Here is a 19,900-nt window from a genome sequence, read left to right on the forward strand (position 1 = left end):
TAATCAATATGGAAAACTTTATCCAGATATGGCTTACTTGACCCATATCTTTCCATCATATAAACTGAAGTCCATTATGTTTTTGAGATCTGGAGGGCGCACATAGAACCGGCAGACATTGAGAGGTTGACAACACTGTTAATGAATCATGAGTGACAGTCTTGTGAGCACTCAGTTGTTCCCATAATGGAAAAGGCCTGTTTTCAGACAAGTAGATAAAAAGTGGGCATTTTATGATTAAAACCAGTCAGAAATGAAATAATCCTTGAATCAAAGCATTCATCTGTAACCTGCATTTCCTGAGTCAAACATGACACTTGTATTCTCACAAGTGTGCATCTTTTCCTCCACCTGCCATGCTTAAGCAGGATTTTCTCTTCTTGTATACGCTGAACATGTAACTACGTTTATATGGATTTTTTTTTTCTCCTTTAAGACAAAGAGACAATGGAAATCTTCATTCCTTTGGGTGTTATAGGCTTCTTGCTGCCCACAACAGCTGCTTCTTTATGAAAGGTCTAATTTCCTTTCACAGTAAGCTGTATGCAGCTCGATGACTCAGTTGTTGTTGATCTATTTTTAAATACAAAGAAGACGACTGGTCTACATTTTCTCTAATTTTCTTCAGTTGCCTTTCATATTTTCTGGATGGTTTGTGCTTTGAGCAGCAGTGGCTGATGATGATTTTTTCCCTCTCCTATGCTAGGTCAGTGACTAACACATAACTAAAAGTTATGGGGGAAGGGGAGTTTCACTGGATCACACATGACAAACACACACACACAGAGAATCCCACCTGGGAGTTGCACGGCACAGTCACAGACTTCACTGTTGGCACTGACAGAGTAATGTGAGCCAGACAAATTTGGCCTAGTGGTGCTTGGATATCCAATCTGGATTCTTCATGAAAGTTTTAGCAGCAGTGGATCACACATTTTTGAGATTTTATAGGTTTTAAATGGTAACATGAGGTTGGAAATGCATTTCTTCCCCAGTGCTTTCAGCCCAACCCTGACTCAAATTGTCTTGAGATGCTCCCTTGACAGTGAGTTGCAGCTCTAGCTTGGGTGTGGTTAGTCAATGTACAGCTGACACCTTTCTTCCATTTATACATAAAACTGTGTATAACTAGGAGGTAGTATGAAATCAAGTTCAATCCTGTGATGTGATTCAGCTCAGTTGTTTGTGGTAAAAAACTGAGGCTATATTCAGTGTCATTTATATTTATTTGTCAAGCACATGCACTGTAGACCCAGGGGACAGAGGACTTGATGTTTTCATTCTCTGTTGTTTTGATGTTTCTTGAATTGAGCTGTTTCTACCACACAAGTACCTTGACATCATATGATATGAATGACTCATTTTCAATAATCTACAGGCCCTTTGGTGAACTAATATCCACATATACAGCAGCTACATTCTCTGCAGTTATTAAACTTAAATCAATTCTGCTTAGTAAAACAAACTAATCAATACACTGTATTGATTATTCAGTCAGAGCATTGTGGCTTAAGTTGCTTTTAATGGGTCAGCCAAGTGTCATCTCCACAGATATTATACATAAGCACTTGCTCTCAAAACCAGTGAATGGACTGCTGTAAATCTGCTGCAGGCATTAATGGTTCCCACATGCTGAATCCTAACTAATGACTGCGAATCCTCAGATTTTTACTGGTGCCAGCATGAGGATCACTTTTAGGTTTGGAGTGAATTTTTTGGATGAATACCAATTAAATTTGGTGCAGACATTCATGTTCCCTTCAGGCTGATTTGTAGCTATGGTAAACCCCAAATTTATCTTCTGTCAAACTTTTGATTTGTCCTCTGATCATTAAATACTTGCATTCCCATTGGATCATCTGTAGTTTGTGTGAATTTGGGTACTACAATGTTAGCACACTGATTGAAAATGTTGACATGTAGACTCTTATTTGCAATCTTGCAGCCTAAAAATTGATCTTAAAGATATATTCTGTTTTATTATAAATTAGAAGGCTGCTGGTTAATGTTATCTCAATTATCAGTACGATAAATCTAATTTTAAGCCCCATTCTCAGTCAAAATTGAAGTCATGCTGCTCCACTGATGTCAGTTGACAGTGATCATCTCAGTGTTTGGGAGCTTTTTGGAGACACAGTTATTAGTTTTGTCATGCTCCGTTTGCTCCATCAGGGCAGACTGCCTGTTTGTCCCCCTCCACATGCTCAATGGGGTGGAATATGCCTGCATGAAGCCATGAGGCCATCTGCTGACGCGGAACAAGTGGCATTGCCAAAAAAATAAATAAATAAAAACATTAAAAAACGCGAAGTTAATTCGGCCACGCAGAGTCCACTCACATTCTGGCTCTGTTTCTCTGCATTAGGAAACAAGGGGGTAACTCCTTCCAACACCAGAGACAAACAGCTCTGTTCGGACCACAGTCTCATATTTGGGTCGCACGGACCACCAATCGGCCAATAAAGCAACGTATGCGCACATGAGCGCGCAGCCAGCCGTGCGTAAATGCCCAACTTGACTTAATGCGGCACCAACAGATTTAAGACCACCCCTCCCCTTGTCGCCCCTTAATCTTCAGACTGACATTATTATGATTATTTGTAGTGATTGATAGATTAAACGGGGGACATCCAGCGCGCTTTGATAGATGGCAGATTGGACGGATACAAAGAGCTCTGTGAGGAGAGACGTCGCCGCTGAGGGACGATGCGTAGGGGGAAGGAGGGAGATGGTACAGTGGGGCTACAGAAGGGAATGAGGGCGGGGTTTTCCCTCCAAAGATGAAGCTATCTAAAATAAAAAATTGCAGCCGGCGCATGTACCGTGGATTCTTCGGACAAACACACACGGAGAGAGAGGGAGAGAGAGGGAGGGAGGGAGATGATGTGGTCTAAGGAGCGGCTCTTCGCTCTTGATGTTATCTCAGCTCCCCTGTGAAGCTGTGAAGCTGTCGATCCCTGTTTCTTTAAGCAGCTGAGTGGGTTTTTTTTTTTCCTCTACATTTTGAAAATCATTTACCCCTGGTGCGCCTTCACCGGTGTGTATATACTGTGCATCCATCATCATCTTCACCATCATCTGCAGCCATGTCTGACTCCGAGGACATGACGGAGTTCGCCAGCATCGTGGAGCGCATCGAGCGGGGCGAGGTGAGTCTCATCCGGATGATTTACGGACCTTGTGACAGCAGCGGTCTGTCAGTCAACGTGGTCCGGCGGCAGCAGCAGCAGGCCTGCAGGGCTATCAGAGGATGGAGAGGCATCCTCACACACCTCCATTCCATTCTATTCTTTGTTAATGCCACACTATGTTGCATTATACTGGCCTGCTCTTCTGTGCTGGTATTGGAACAAGATCTGAGTTATTAATAGGCCATCTGTTCTATTAATCAAACCACCTACAGTTAGATCCACACATATTCTACTCCATCTGCATGCCACTGCTGTTTTATTCTTTTCTTGTGAAGGAAGTTCAAAAGTATTGCTTTGATCTTGTATTTCAACCTCTTACTGGCTTTTATTTCCAGAGTATATTCAGCTATCAATCCCAAAACACTCTATTCTGATTTAAAATCTAAGATAGCCCATCTACTCAATTCTATTTCCCCATTCCATAATAATAAGGAATACAGCCTCTCTTCTATTTTTAGAAAAACAAGTGAGCATAATGACTTTAATTAGTGGCTTTGCTGGGTGTAGTTGGATAGTGCTGCAGGCAGATCACAGACTTCTGTCAATATGTGGGACACTTGGCAGCAGCTGTGTGGTGAGACAGGGCACTGGATTACTGAGGTGTGTGGGAGTCCACACAGGGAAGACGGGGGTTGCTATTCATTCCACCAATTTTATGACTGACAGAATGTGTTGAAATCTATCCGTCCTGCTCACACCATCTCTGAGATTTGTTCACGCATATATGGAGCTGTGTGTGTGTGTGTGTGTGTGTGTGTGTGTGTGTGTGTGTGTGTGTGTGTGTGTGGGTTTCATGTGTGTGATAAAAAACAGAGCAGACTGTACATGCCATTTGATTTACAGACCTGCTACAGTTGCTGAATTCAGTCATATTTCACCACGTAATCACAGCTGTCTTCACAATGAGCAATAAGGTCTGTAGTGTTAGAATCAAGAAAATGAAGATGCCAGCACATGAGTGCAAAGTATAACAGATGAGTTATCGAGAGAGGTTCTTTGTTGAATTTCTTTCTGTAAACTCCAATGTAGAATACATCACAGCACAAAAAGTGAATGTAATGTGTGAAACGATTTGTAGATTCAGCAGATTTGAGGCAGGGTTATATGTTGTGGAAATGCTCCAGTTTTCATACAGTTCAGGAATGAAAACAGATCACCATCCATCTTTAATAGGGTTGTGAGAGGTTGAACTCAGTCACACCGATGCAGGATACACCCTGGACTGGTTTTCATTCTGTCACATGGCTGTCACATAGAGACAGACAAGCATATGTGGTCACATTGACACCTACAGGCAATCTAGAGTTCAGTTAACTTGCATGTCTTGTGAACTGTGGGAGGAGACACAAGCGCTGGGTTAACATGCAAACTTTACACTGGACAGAAAGCCCAAACCCAGAACCTTCTGTCTTTGAGGCGACAGCAAGACGATACTGTCCTCAGTATCATGGTACCACTGCAAGGCTCCACCGACACTGTCTGCATTGTTTGCTGCCAACAAATGCTGCTGGAAACGTGAATGACTCAACAGAGTCCTAAAGATGCCAATAGCGCCTTTTGCGACTACTCACACGTTGGCTAGCAGATCCTCTTCACACATTTCATTCACCTCATTCTGTTCTGCTGCACAAAACTGTAAAATTTAACAGTTTTAACAAATTGCAGCCACCTCCTAAAACCCCCACAAGCTTTTAGACGGGCCATTTTGTTCTCTGACCAAAACAACGTTGGGTTGACTTACAATGTGGCCCCCGTGTATAGTAAAATTAATTGCAGACCTTACCAATAACCACTGCAGCAAGCAATTACCACATCGTAAATCCCCTGAAATAAAGGGAGGGACCCTGACATCAGAAGAGAGTGTGAAGTGAACAGAAGTTGGAGCCAGCATGGGTCCCTTTGTGTCTGAATGCTGAATACAGTAGCTCAGTGTCAGACTCCCTGGGTGCCAGTTTTGTATAAATACTAACCAATGTTGTGCGTGGAACTTGAGAGCTTTTGTGTAAACTTTATATATTTAAGTACTGATACTTATAGACCCTTCAATGACCAGTCTGTCCTCAGCAGGCCAAAACAACTAATCAAGTCAACCCAGCTTCTCTTTGCTTTATGAAACACGCCCTGTCTGCAGACACATGAGACCTGATCTGTTACCAAACTCCAACTTTTATTCCAACTTCATTGTCCTGTACTTTAACTGTGGCTGTTTTTGTTTCCGTACACCCATCCCAGAAGTCCTTATGATGCAGTGGGGCAATGTTTAGTCAACCACTTTGGGCCTATAATTCAACATCTCCAGAAGATCACTGCTACTGACTTTGGTGATCTACTGACTTTAAGTCTGGGCCACCAGAAGGCTGATAATTCATGGTTCAGAGTGAACTATTTTGGCAACTAGTGGACAAATTGTGGTGACATTTGCTGCAGATACATAATAGTCCTTAGAGGATAAATTCTGATGACTTTGACACTCCAAAGTAGGTGAATGGGTGAGGTTTGTTTACCCTCTGATGTTTTCTTTAGTATCAAGAGCCAGTCAAATTCTTCACTGATTCAGCAAAATAGCTTAATATTTATCAGTTTGACTGTAATTATTCTGGACTTTCCCCTGACATTTGCTGTAGTTTTGTTGGCCTCTTGACATTTCTGGTTCAGTGTGAAATATCTTTTGAACATCATCAGATGGCTATTGCATTTTCTGTGGACATTCATGTAACCGAGTGGAGGGAGTTTGCTGCCTTTGGTTGCCCCCCTGACTTTTATTCCAGTTCCACAATCAGGTCAGGATCGTCTGTTATCCAGTAAAATACTTGAAGGTTTTCTAGTCTGACTGGTACAAAATCTACTACAGACATTCATTTTGCTCTTAAGAAATTTCATTAACTTTGATGAATATTTCCTCATTTTATCAAGTGCTTTAGTTTATGACCAAATATTTGCAAAAAGACTTTCTCATAAACTTTAGCTGTATTTTCTGTCAAGTGCTAATTAGAACTTACTGTAAATGTCATGTTCATTCAATGAAAATCAGATGTCCAAGTTTCAGTGAATGCAACTATAGTGTCCTAATGCAAGTGATTGCACCATTAGATGGCTGTAGCAGCTAAGCAGTAGTCAGTCGGCTCCTCCATAAACATCACACAGAGCGGAAGAGACACCTTTTGGATGCTGTTAGTTGGTGGAGGTGTACATACAGACCTAAAAATATTAACAAGAGCTGAGCTTTAGTTTGTTGCTTCTCGATGTTTGCAGGAGTCTTTCCTCTGAGTTTTTACCTGCAGCACTGATCCATATGAGTGTCTCAAAGCAAGGGAGTTGTGCACATTTAAAAGCAACACAGCGCAACAGTAACTTTATCAAATTTGTAGAATCATAAATTATTCCCAACATGCACACAGGCTCGATCAGGATCAAACGGTGAATTCCATTTTGTACATTTCATCAGCTCAGACAGACGAGATGTCACATACGGTTCATATTTAGTTTCCTCAGCTCCATCACAGCCAGATGTTATTTTACTGCAAAAGTCTGATCCATTTACGAAAGTCTAAGTAGTTTTTGTTGTTTGAATTTCCGTTTTATTTCAGCAGTCACCCTATTGTGTGTGTGCACGAATTATATAAATGACCTTTCTAATAAATAAACTAACCACCACAATGTAGCAACAGGTAGCCGAGGAACAATGAGAACCCTTTTTGTTCTAACATTAGCTGCTGTAGTTTGATAAATTATCATCACACATGGGCATGACTTTCAGTGTTGAAATCATTAATAAACTATTAATGTCTTGCCTTTGGGTGAACTCTGTTCTCCTGTGCTTTTATGAAAGATGATCGCCCAAAAAAAAAAGTAAACTGCACCCGTATCAGTCTGTACACATTAGATACACATTCAGCAGGAAAAACCAGAGTATGCAGTGCTTTCTGGTGAGCAGGAGTTGAGATTTAATTTGAACTTTCTTCAACATTGGTCACTCCTACAAAGCTGTGACTGGTGAAAAACAAGTACTAGCTGTTGCATGCACAGTCTTTCCAAAATCAGCTGCTGAAGCTCCTTCAGAGGAGTCATGGGTGTCTTGGTGGCCCCATTCTCGCTAGTGTCTTTCTTGTACGGTTATTCAGTTTTTCAGGATGAGCTCTTCTGGGCAGAGTTATACAAGTACTATATTCTTTATATTTCTTAATGATGGATTTAACTGTACTCCAAGGAATATTCTTGAAGAAGAAAAAGGAGACACCTTTATTGTCAGAAATACATTACAGCACTGTGAAATTCTCTTTTCACATATCCCAGTTGGGGTCTGGGCAGAGGATTGGCCATGATAAGGCGCCCCTGGAGCAATATTCAGTAACTTTGATATTTTCTTGTATCCATCCCCTAAGTTATGCTTGTCAGTAACCTCACAGAGTTGCTTTAAGTGTTTTTATTTTCTTCTTCATGGTGTAGTTACAGCCAGGAGTAGTGACTGGACGTTCCAGATACAGGTGTCTTTATGTGATGATCACTGGAGTCACTGTCACTGCACTCAGATAATCTTCATGTTACTAATAGCGTGACTTGTAGCACTAGTTGTCTCCACCTGTGCTGAATGTGGTGAGCCACTTTAATGAGGCCGAAAACTGAAGCGTTAAGCAATTTATTTACAAATTTTCATCTCAAAAGCCAAATTAAACTGACTGTCTGTTGAAAAGCAATTAAAAAGAATCAACATGCAGTTCATTAACTCTCCAGTTGACATAATTTTCAATTGGCCAACAGCATAATGGAATTCCTCAAATTCAGTTAGGGCTTTTGTTTTGTTTTTTTCTGTGCCACCAGAGGATTTCCAGTAGAGTCACAAGATTGCCACAATAAAATATAATAAATAATGGAAAAGACAATGACAAAATGGAAAAATAAAAGGAAAAAAAGCAAAAAGGGAAAAGCAAAGACAAAATTTTTCTTTTTATTTATTTATTCTTTTATTTATTCCTCTTCATATTTCCACATTTATTTCCTTATTTTTTTAACAGATTTATTTACTTATTTCTCTTTATTTTTCCACATTTATTATTTATTTATTTCTCTTTATATTTGCACATTTATTTATTTATTTCTCTTTATATTTCCACATTTATTTATTTCTCTTTATATTTCCTCATTTATTTATTTATTTATTTATTTTTGTTTGTTTGTGGCACTGCTGTGACTCCATACTCCAGTGGCCCCATGTGGTCACCCTTAAAACAATTTCTGGAGACGGCCACTGCAGCCAAATAGAAAAAAAACAACTTTATAATCCGATCACTGATGTGATTGAAATAGTGCAGGCTGAGCTGCATGCAAAAAAAAACAACCAAACAAAAAAACCAAACAAAAAACATGCACCTGATAAAAGCAACTGAGCTGAGTGAAGTTTACGTGGAGCTCATGAAGGCAGCGTCAGTTCCTCCCCCACTCTCCCCCCCGTGGCTGTCTGTCCTCCCCCCCGGTCGCTCTGCAGCAGGCTGCTGATTCACCGCCTCTCCCAGCAGCGTCACCCTATTTAAATTCACTCCGCCGTCGCTGTCGGCATCTTTCTGCTCGGGAAGTTTGGTGTTTCGTCCCAATTAGAAAATACAAAACAAACCCGCCGGATCTGGTGTGTTTTTTTGTGCGCGTTTCTACTCGGCTGTGTTTTGTCCCCTCCGCATGTCTGCAGAGATGCGGCGCAGCAGCAGCATAATCGCGGTAAGTGGAAGAACAACAACAAAAAAGTAGATTTATGGAGTTGATTCGCGACTCGTCATTGTTTCACAGCCTCGTCTGATCTGCATATAAAGAAGAAGAAGTAGCAGGCGTTCATAGAAGTTTTACTAGCGTCCATTCATTGTTGATTTCAGCGCTTTTTTTTGGTATAGTTTCATTTATCATTCTGGATATTGTCTTGAAACACGTGCGGAGGCGTTTTTTTTTTTTTTTTGTGCCTAAATGAGTGTTTGTTGAAGCAGCAGCAGGAGTGTGGACTGACACCAGCTGAAATGAATGAACAATCAGGCGTTGCATATGGGAGGACAGTCCTCCATCTGGGCCCTGTGGAAGTGTTTTCTAATCGTCTTTTATGTGCTAAAACGTGAGCTGCTGGAATCGTGTATTTAACTGTTTCTCTATATTTAGCCGAGCTTAATCCTGGCTTATGTAATGTATCAGAAACATGGTAAAGACAGTGTGGCTGCAGGGACAGAGTCACTGTATTAAAACTGAAAGTATGATCAGGTAGGAGAAAGAAGAAACCTGTACTTAATAAAAGAAAAATTCCCCTCCTCGCTGACACAGAATACTGTTTTTCCAGCAGACAATGACCCTATTTTAGTTGTAAAATGTCCTAATAATAGGATGTTGTTCAGAGAATCAAAGAAAGCTGCATCCTCGTCCTACAAGCTTTTCTTTTTCTCCCCCCAGACTGGTCTTTGATGCTATTCCTGTCTGAGTTCTGTTGTTTCGAAGTCCTCTGCAATTTCTCGGTGATTTCATCTCCACCCTCAGGTTCCGATCAAGAACATCGAGAGGGAACTGATCTGCCCCATCTGCAAGGAGCTCTTCACCCATCCGCTGATCCTGCCATGCCAGCACAGCGTCTGCCACAAATGTGTCCGGGAGCTGCTGATGATAAACCATGAGGACTCTTTCGACGCCGGCTCCGAGTGCTCCCTGCCGGGCAGCCCCAGGTCCAGGGTGCCCTCGCCCTCCATGGAGAGGCTGGACAGGCTTGTGAGATCAGGTGGGTCTCGGGGTAAGGAAACCAAAAATATTTCTTCTCTCGGTAGAGGGAGTAAATGGACGGGAGGGGTTTGTTTTGGAGCTCATATTTCTGCAGGGTTAAAAGCTTTTCAATAGTCTGTGTGCGTATCAGAGGCCTGGTTCTTAGGGCTGTTGTGAGAGAGCTAATAGTCAGGCAGCAGGAAATGCAAGTATCAAATGCAACTGAGATCATTTGTGGTGATTTCCAGGGAAGGCAATGTGAGTAATGTCGACTCTGTTGCATTTTCTTCCTCCTTTTTCGCTTGACTTCAGTTTTTAGTTCTGCAGTCATTCAACAGGTTGCAGTGGCTGAAGCCTGTGATTTACCTCTGCAAGATGCTGTCTGCTACAGGAAATATGTGATACAGATAGAATATTTTATTACCTAAAAAAGCAAACAAAGTGCAGTGCTGCTGTGATGCAGACTTTATGAACCTATAGGCAAATTTTTAGCCGATGCAAATAAGTGGTTGAGAGTGAATAAGCTGATGGAAACTCTGAGTAAGGCAGAAAATAGGCCGAGTATTATTGTGTGATATTTGGGTGTCAGTGCGGGGCAGACACTGCCCCTCCTCTTTTTCTTGTCCCAGATTAAGTTAAACAAACATGAAAAGATTTTGATCATTTTCTTGCTCAGCCATAACTTTGTCAGTCATCTCCCCTTCTAATCCTGTCTGCTTTCACAGGTTTCATTAAAGAGACGAAGCTGACAAGCTGTAGTTTTGTCTACAAGAGAAAAGACCCGCTGACAAGCTCTCTCAAGCCCTAATTGTCTCTACTGTCTGCCTTTTAGTGGCCCTGGGGCATCAAACGTCACCTTCAATCATCCGGGGGCTCGTGTATATTTCAAAACGTCTTAGGAACAGACACAAGTGTAGCTATCATTTTCACTCTGCCTTTAAGTGGATATACAGGCATGTTTGTGTTATGTACACACAACTGAACAAAGCGTGTCCGTAAGCTCCTTTCAGGCATTTTTAAACTCTTAACACCAGGCTGAGCTGCAGGGAGGGAAAGCTGTGGTTGAGGCAGAGGGTGTGCAGGTGGCTAGATTTACTTATCACAGCATTTTTTTAAAGAAAATTCTCCGCTCAACACATTGAGGTGCTGCAGCAGGTCAATGTCTAAGCCTTGAAAGCTGCACGGTGGGACACAAGGCTGCCTTTCTGCAGCCTGAGAGCTCCGGGCTACAAGCCACTTCCATAAAGATGCTGTCTCATTTGCACTCTTGACCAGACCAGAGCTGTGTCTGACGCTAAATACTAATTCCAAGCAGGTTTTGAGTCTGCTTCTTTACATTGAGACAGCTTGAAAAATTACCTAGAAAAACTACATTAAAGCCAAGCAACATCATTTTTGCTCCTTTTACGGTGCACTATAATTGGCAGTGATGTCTTCTGGTGCGCATATTTTATCATCTTGAACTGTGTTGGTTTCCAGACTTTACTTTAACATTGTATATTAACTGCATAAGATGTGTAGCATGACAGTGGGTTTATACCGGTAGTTAAAGCAGTATGTAATTAATATGTGGTACTGGGACATAACTCAGTACCTGCCAGAGAATATAAACATCTATTAAATCGCAGATGTTGGAAATTTTGCTGAAATGCATTTGATGCTGAAGATAAATGTGTATATTTCAGTAGCCTAAATTCTTACAACACACTTGAGGTAGATTTTAAGTGTGTTGTGTGCTCATGCTGGGAAAGTGATAAGAAAATACACAATAATACTTGCACTGATGCAGACTAATGCTTCAAGTAAATGAAGATGCTGCTCACAGGTAAAAGTTTGTTGTTCTTTTTTAAACTTTATAGTACAAAGACAAGTATCTACTTCATATGGCTAATGTGTTGCATGGATTGGAGACATACGCAGTTGCACATATGACATAAAACTGAGCTATATTTGGTGTTCATTTAACTAAGTTGCGTCAGGGAAACACTGAGTCTAAGCCAGAACGCCAAAGCAGAAAACACACCGTACCCAGAGGATGGTGAGGTGAACAGCTTCTTCTATTCAGCTGTGGTTTAAAACCACTGAGACTCATGAACACAGACTCCCTCTTTCAGAGTTTCCCTCTTCAGCCTGAATGAGTTCATTCTTCACTGGCAGCATTCCGTCTGTTGACACAGGAAATAATCAAATCCTGCTTTTGGGTAAACAAATCTCACGTCTTGCCGACAGCCGGTGTGTGCACGGGGGTAATAGTTGGTGTGATTTCTGTATTTTCATTATGTCTGTATGTAAATTGATGCACGATCACTGAAAGTATGTTTAATGTACAGTTAATTTAGTGGCACCTTATCATTAAGAAACTAAGCTAATTTAGGTGACATGACTCATTCATTGGTCTTGTACAAGTGGAATTCCCTTGGGGATTATTCAGTGAGGTTGTTCCTGCTTTAAGTACTTTTAATCAGCAGATTACGAAACACAAATTCTCAGTGCGTTTAGAATATTTAAGAAACCTTGAAGTACATTATGAACATTAACTCCAGAACTAATTCCCCGACTGCCTTCGCTACGGGGAGATCAGATCATCGGTAGCCGTGGTGACACAAACTGCCGGTGAGGAATGAATGAGGGATTAGATGAAGGGAGAAAAAGAAAAGACTTAAGGCTATATTTATCAGTGTACAGCTTGAACAAGCCTTGCTGTGGGGACAGAGGAAGGCGGCTACTAAAACATCGTCAGCATTGTTTCTCAGCTTCATTTTATTTTGTGTCACTGGAGCACAAACAGTCTGATGTATAAATGTCCAACAGCTAACTCTTGATAAGTGCACTTTTAAAGTTGATTTAACTGCTTTTAAAGGAATATGTTTGTGTTTTCTTGTCAGATTGATGCCATTGATGTTTAGGTACTTCTTTGTACAGTAAATATGAAGCTAAGAAACAGCATGAAGATCAAAAGTCTTGACCCCTCTTAGTTACTGTTGCTATGCTAGTCAAGCTCTTTGTTCATTACAGTGCCAATGCTACCATTTATCGCCTGTAATATGTACCAATTTCTAAAACACTCGCTTGTGAAATTCAGACAGCGGTAGGCAAAAGTATTTTTCTCATTTCAAACTACCAACCTTCAGTTTTGGCAGCCACTATCACCTTCACTGGCAGACTTAATCAGCTGTGGCTACTTCGCTAATGAAGTTAATGTTAATACTAGCTGTGCAAGTTGGTGAAAAGACGGTGTAAAAGCATCTTAAATGTGTACTTGATGGATAACATTACTTAGGAGAAATCAAGAGGGTGCAGCTAAAGCTTCAAGTTCAGCGGGACAAGCTTAGTAATCGATCTGGTGTCTTTAATCTGTGCAAAAGCTGGAAGTAGTGTAGTAGTGCTGGAAGGATGATGTCTGTAGCTTTGGACAGAGCCGTACTAGCTATTTTCTAGTTGTTTGCAATCTTATTGTTAACTGTGACAAACCTAAAACTATAGCAAGGAAGCGAATAAGTATATTTTCCAAAAACTCAATCATATACTAAATTAGATTTATTATAATCTAAATGCAAATTGTCTACCAGATAAATGGAAGATGTCTGAGCAGTATATCTACATTGCAGCAATGTGATTTGTACAAAATAGTCCTGAAATGTTGTTACAGTCACCATCTGGTCTTTGATTAAATCCTAACAACTCAACTGTGTGTCTTTGTTGGATATTTCAATGAAAATCAGCCCTTCCTGCTTTAACTCTATGAATCTACCTTGGGAAAAAAAAATAATTGTCAGAATAACACCGTTTATCAGCCCGAAACTGTAAAAAAAAAAATCAAAGGAAGACTTTTAAACTGCTAATTTGTGACGGGGCCTTCAATCTGGGAACTTAACCAAGCTGAACCTCAAAATCATATGCCATTGAAATCACTTTATTATACGTGTCTAATTTGAAAATTTGCAAGAAAGTAAATAGTTTTCCATACCAAGATTATGTTTAAAAAAAAAATAATTAATTGCTCGGACAACTGTAAAACCATTTGTGACTCGGCTAATTCAGTTTTTGGACTGAAAAATTCTGAGACTTTTTAACTGAACTGGCCTGAACACAAATCACGTTTTTTGTTTCTTATGTTTTTAAGTTTATTTTTTTTCACAGGAGGGGGTCTTTAAATTCCTAATCAGATTTGATTGTGCATCAGATTGGACCAAATTGTTGGAAAGTGCATAAATGAAGAGTTAACTGTCCTTTAATCACATCCTGCGTGTACATTTCAAATGCTGTTTTGTATTTCACTTTAAACTGCATTTTTTAAACTCACTTTTTCCTCAGTTTTACTTTTAAGTTGGCTTTGTTGTTTCTCCAATGTCACGATGTTGGGGAAAAAAAATCACTTCACATTATGTATTGTTTCATTATTTTCTTGTTGGTCTCACCTCACTTCTCTGTTCATTGCTTGCAGCCACAGTACGAAGGTCGTTTGGAAGTCGAGGTAGACGTGGGCTCCGTGTTTTGAGTAGCTGTAGTAGTGAGTACAGTGCTACTAGAACCCTTGTGACACCCTAGTTTGGTTCTACCTTTTTCTCTACATAGTCTACTTTAGCCCTGTCAACACGACCATACAAACTCACACCGCTGGATAGATACTCTAAAGAGAGTTACAGCACTTAGTGTTGCAAAATATGCAATTAATTTATGGCGAAACAGTTAATTATGGGTACTAATAGCTGATATTTACCTTAAAACCTTAAAAATGTCCACTGAGTAGAAGTATATTTTTTCCCTAAAAACTCTGGATAACAAATTGTTTTAAGAAGATTTAGATTATTCTCATCTCTCTTTGGTTCAACCTGTGATATTTAATTTTCCTAAGTAGGTTAGGAAAAATGAGTGAAAGCAAAGGAGACAAGAACGGGGAAAACCTTAAAGGGATGATGAGTCAACATCTAAAGAGGCTTAAAGCGAACATGAGTCAGCATGTAAGGAGGCTGACCAAGTGGTACCTAACGGAGGGACAGGAATTAGATGGAGGCAGAGTCCTGGACGGGGAGGTTGCTTGGTGCCAAAAAGGAATTGAAAGGAACAAAGACTGCAAATTAGTGAGAAAGGAGTGAGGAAGTTTCCTAGGAGCTGAAGCTGGATAGGAATGTGTGTGTCTCTGTACACTAGCTAAGCTTTGCATTCATTTTGTAAATCACGGTGGCAACTAAAGCAGCTTTATTGAGATGGAGAACTGTAGGTCTCTGTTGTTTCTGAGTTAAAACACACACACATTAACACGGAGGGAAAACCTACGGTGTGTTTGGGCTTGCAAAGATTCTTAACTGGGTTATACTGACTGGTATGTTTGCCTTGAGGCTACTCTATGCTTCACTTGACAATCATTAGTGTTTGAGAAACAGTTTATAAGAACACAGACCTGTTTGAGCTCACCTCTAATCATTTTGGGTGTGATAAATTAGGAACTATCAGACTGCCGGCCAAGTAAAACAAGACTGAGTTTGTTGATCTCGTTAGCCCAGCGAATGCAGTTATTTGACATACTTGGTGGATATTTTTAAGAAAGCACCATTCTTTTCTCTGTTTCAGACACAAATTATACATATTTTTTCACTTCAACAGTGTAATAAAATGTATTGTTACCAATAATAGTATTCAAAAAAACAAACGGGAGAAAATGGTGATTCATTTTTTCTCTTAAACCTTTCGAGGAATAGATTATAATTAGATTCAGGTCTTCATTTGCATCAGAAAGGAAGAAAACCTTTTACTGTAATTGTGCATTTGGCTCTTGGACAAATACTAACAGAACAAAATGTCAGGACAAACGTTTGGATCATCAAGCCTAAGTAAACCGAACTTCACAGATTTTTATTTGTTCATGGATGCCATACAAGATTTTGTTGCAGGTTTATTTATTTATTTTTTCACAAATACTCATTGCAGACTATAACAATTGACACAGTACAGTTGAATTGTAAATATGATTATGTAGGCCGACTAAAATGTACAAATGCAGTGTCAGTTTAATGCTCTTACTGTGTCTGAAGATCTATGCAGGGGAAACGAATCACCTCCCCTTTGCTCTGCAATGACTCGTCAGTTTCTTCCTTCGACTCTGCTCTCCCAATGCAGATCCATCAATCAACACAAACACACACGCTTTGCTGCAGGCATCTCCTCTACGCATCGTTCGTTCACACCTTCTGTGAAGCTGAGTCAGAGTCCCTACATGGAACACGCTCGATTAAAGACATGAACACACGCTGTCTTTGCAGTACAGCGGATGGCTTTCTGCGTCAGTCATTGGTTTAAATATGGAAGTTTTCTGCCATGCTTCTCCTCCTTTCATCCAATTACTTCGCTTTTCTTGACAAGACCATGTCATCTTCATCCACATCATAACTACAATGTTAGGTTCACCTTTGTCAAATGAATTCAGGTAGGAAGGTTTATCCATGCGCACCAAACATAACTCACTAGTTCAGATTTCACCTCCATGTAGTAAACTGTCATGGTTGTCAGTCCTGCTCCCGTCACTCGGCATGCACATGGCTCCACAGATCACGTAGTTTCTGTTTGCTGTTCTGCCACTTCTTTTCCCCTCAGCTGCACCTTTCTTTTTTTGTTTTGCAGAAGTGTTGTTTTGAAAGAGCTTTCGTGTGTTTCGCTTACCTGAGGAGTGTTTGATTTAATTTTCAGGTCCTCGGAAACGGAGTGGAAATGCTGGCTTGCAAACTGAGATAAATCGAGCACTCCTCGCTTCCCCTGTCCCCCAAAAACGTGAAGCAACATTTTGATTTTTGTGTGCTGGCTTTCAGTGTGGTAACAGTGTTTCTACAGACCCTGCTTGTCTCTGTGATGTGACCTTGTGCGACAGTTCCTTTGATCCCACCTCATGTTACCGTGTTGCCGCCTTGTTATGATGCTACTGCATCAATAACAAGCACGATGTTGTGAGAATCCCTTGAAAGCAATGCTGCTTTAAGAGGAGATTTGTTATGTGAAAAGTGTTGATGCATTGAACTGGACATGCCATATTAAAGTTCAATTGCTTGAAATTTTTCTTTAAGACTTTGGCTTAATTTCTGTCCCATAGTGTAATTCATTGCTTGATTCAAAACTGGCGTGGTTTGTCATATTTTTATTTTCTCAATCACTCATTTTAGGAAAATAGAATTATTTCCTTTGTCCAGATCATTGTGAGCACTTCAAATACTCTTCACTCCTGTGTTAAATGTTGAATGACTTGGATTTCTTATTAGGACAATGTATTCTCCATAATCTCCGAGGATGCAATCTTCCCCATCACTATCCTCTCTCTCATCATTCCTCTACCTGTCCCAGTACTCTAGGATGGTCTCTCTTACTGGACTTTATTCCCACATACATGACAACTGCTCTGTGCATTGCCTGTACTGGTGGTTTGCTCCATACATCCATGCCTCTGTTGAGTAGTTGTCACTGTGGAAATAAAGCACAAAGAGAGATATGCTGAGGCCCTATTTATGAAGCCTTCATTTGTCCAAAGGCATTTTTGCCCTAAGATCATACTTGGCAAGTCAGAGCTGATGATGTAAGGCTGCTTTTGTGAAACGCAGCCCAGATTCTGTTGCACACAAATCGGGGTTCTCATTGATCAAAGCCCCCTATTTAAATCTCTCTTGGAAACTATTCCATCAGTGTAATTTGAAGTCATTGAACATAGCTGCTCGCATTTCAAAACAGAGCCTCAGGCAAGATTTGAGACTGGGTGGCCCAAGGCTGTGAATCCAAATAACTCATTATCTTTTCTCACTTGTCCTCGTTCGCTCTCCTCCAGGTTCCATCTCGTCCCCGGGATGGCGCCGAGGGTCCGTGACTCCCCGGGTCACCACCATCCCGTGTCCGGGCTGCCAGCACGACATCGACCTCGGCGAGCGTGGCATCAGCATGTTGTTCCGTAACTTCACCCTGGAGAGCATCGTGGAGCGCTACCGACAGGCGGCCCGTGCTGCTGTCGCCATCATGTGCAACATCTGTAAACCTCCGCAGCAGCAGGAGGCCACGAAGAGCTGCATGGACTGCAAGGCCAGCTACTGTAACGAGTGCTTCAAGCTGCACCACCCCTGGGGAACGCCCAAAGCCCAGCATGAGTATGTCGGTCCCACCACGAATTTTAGGCCCAAGGCAAGTACCATCACTTCCTTCAGTTCAGTCTTTAAGTTTATCTGTTGTTTTTCTCAGACAGTAAACAAAATATGTTTTGCTTGCTGGCTTTGGACTATGAACATTACAGAAGATAAGCTGTCACGAGTCAAAAACAAACTTTAACGTGTAGATTTTTGGACTCAGTGGTTGCAAGTGAACCGCTGAAAATCTCTGATTTTTCTTAGTAGTTATATCCAGGTCAAAAATTGTGATTGTCAGTGAACCTAATAGCTTAAATTTTACAATAGAAATATTAATTCAAATGTTCTAACTTTGTTGCAATTTGATCAAAAAACACAATATTACTACATTAGTTTTCTCTCTGTCTTCTTTTGCGTTATTGATTTTTAATCCAGCAGTCAGATTCATTGATATTAAAATGCTCTGAGATTTAAATGTTGGGTTTTCAGGTTTGTTAAAGTTGCTTTTTGCACGTCTTTGATTCCTTGTTGATCAAGCAGCTGTAGTTGTGTAGAACTTCTGATGAGGATCTTGGCAGTAACAAAGAACTGCTGGTTTAACTTCTATTTTAAGCCACATCAGGAAACTGTTCACACAGAGCTGTCTACTGCCCTTTAAGTTTAGGCCATCTTCCTGTTTCACTTCAATGTTCAATGTCTTCAATGGTGTCCTAAACCAGCGGGCAGTAATCTGTGCCGCTGAACGTTGCAGCTGAATGTGTTCATGCATTCTTTTGGTCTAATTTTAACTCCTGGTTGTTCTGTAGATGATGTCTCTTATGTAACTGTATAGTATGCAGCTGTGTGCAGCACTTGTGCCCATGACGAATTTCTCCTCAGGGACAATAAAGTATGTCTAATCCCAAATATCCCAGGTGCTCATGTGTCCAGAGCATGAGATGGAGAAGGTGAACATGTACTGCGAGGTCTGCAAACGACCGGTGTGTCACTTGTGCAAGCTGGGAGGATCCCACGCCAACCACAAAGTCACCTCCATGAGCAGCGCCTACAAGATCCTCAAGGTAACGCAGTCAGACGCTTTAGATCTCTGAGAAAAGATTAGTTTGTGTGAGTGTCACCTGAGTACACTGGACTTTTTGTTATCTGTGATGACTGAGTAAATTGGAGTGTAACACAGTACTGGCTTATGATAACAAGGATTAATCTGAGCTTGCACACAATGCCACTGTTAGCAGTGGCTCGAAGTGGTCACAGCCAAACAAAGCAGACTTAGAACTTGGGATTATTGATGTTTTTAGACTAAAAATGGCCTAAAACAACAATTTTGTTATGATATTGAGTTAGTAAATTAACATCATTTGATTTGAAGAACTGCATTTAGCCGAGACATTTAATGAGTAGGATGTTTTTGGTTATAACTAAACTATTTTAACAGAGGAAAAAAAACCCTACAGGTCCCTTGATCTCTCATGTCCTGCTGTAATATTAATGCTTGACCTGTAGATATCAATCTTCATCTGGAAACCAAAACCCACCCTGACTAACTGGGTTGAACATCACGTGTGATCATTAGATTTTTACTACTCAATGGAATTAATTTCAGTCAGTTTGTGTTTGGTTTAGCTTATGTTGACACAAAAGTGTCAGGAGATGGTGCTTTAGGGCTGTGTGGTTGCTATGACAACATCACTCAACACAAAAACCATTAAGCCTTTTAACAGAATAGGTTGTAATTGAAAGTGAATTTTAATCTTGTTGGCACGAACTTCTTCCAGTTTAAAGGCCTCGATGCTACGTGGTTCAGCAAGTCCAGGCAGAACCTGTGTGGAATTCAATACACCGGTTTGCGTTGGCACAAACATTGTGGTGCTTAATGTTTAATGAGACCATTTGTTC

The 19,900-nt window shown here is 40.7% G+C and overlaps 1 protein-coding gene across 8 annotated transcripts in view; it reads left to right on the top strand.

The window, feature by feature from the left end:
* The first annotated feature begins 2,592 nt into the window (after positions 1-2,592).
* The window catches only part of trim36 (tripartite motif containing 36), a 34,625-nt gene continuing 17,317 nt past the window's right edge, over positions 2,593-19,900 (top strand). The window contains exons 1-6 of one of the 8 annotated variants that reach the window (XM_035950715.2): positions 2,744-3,149; positions 9,696-9,930; positions 14,356-14,421; positions 16,596-16,676; positions 17,716-18,062; positions 18,919-19,065. In XM_035950715.2, the coding sequence (XP_035806608.2) occupies positions 3,087-3,149; positions 9,696-9,930; positions 14,356-14,421; positions 16,596-16,676; positions 17,716-18,062; positions 18,919-19,065 (939 nt within the window). In that variant the 5' untranslated portion in view covers positions 2,744-3,086. Of the gene's footprint in view, positions 3,150-8,683; positions 8,901-9,695; positions 9,943-14,355; positions 14,422-16,595; positions 16,677-17,715; positions 18,063-18,918; positions 19,066-19,900 lie in introns of those variants that run through there. The other 7 variants (XM_035950719.2, XM_035950723.2, XM_035950720.2 and 4 more) reach the window with 7 other exon arrangements.

This window comes from Amphiprion ocellaris, chromosome 6, assembly GCF_022539595.1.
Source record: "Amphiprion ocellaris isolate individual 3 ecotype Okinawa chromosome 6, ASM2253959v1, whole genome shotgun sequence".
Taxonomy (NCBI): domain Eukaryota; kingdom Metazoa; phylum Chordata; class Actinopteri; family Pomacentridae; genus Amphiprion; species Amphiprion ocellaris.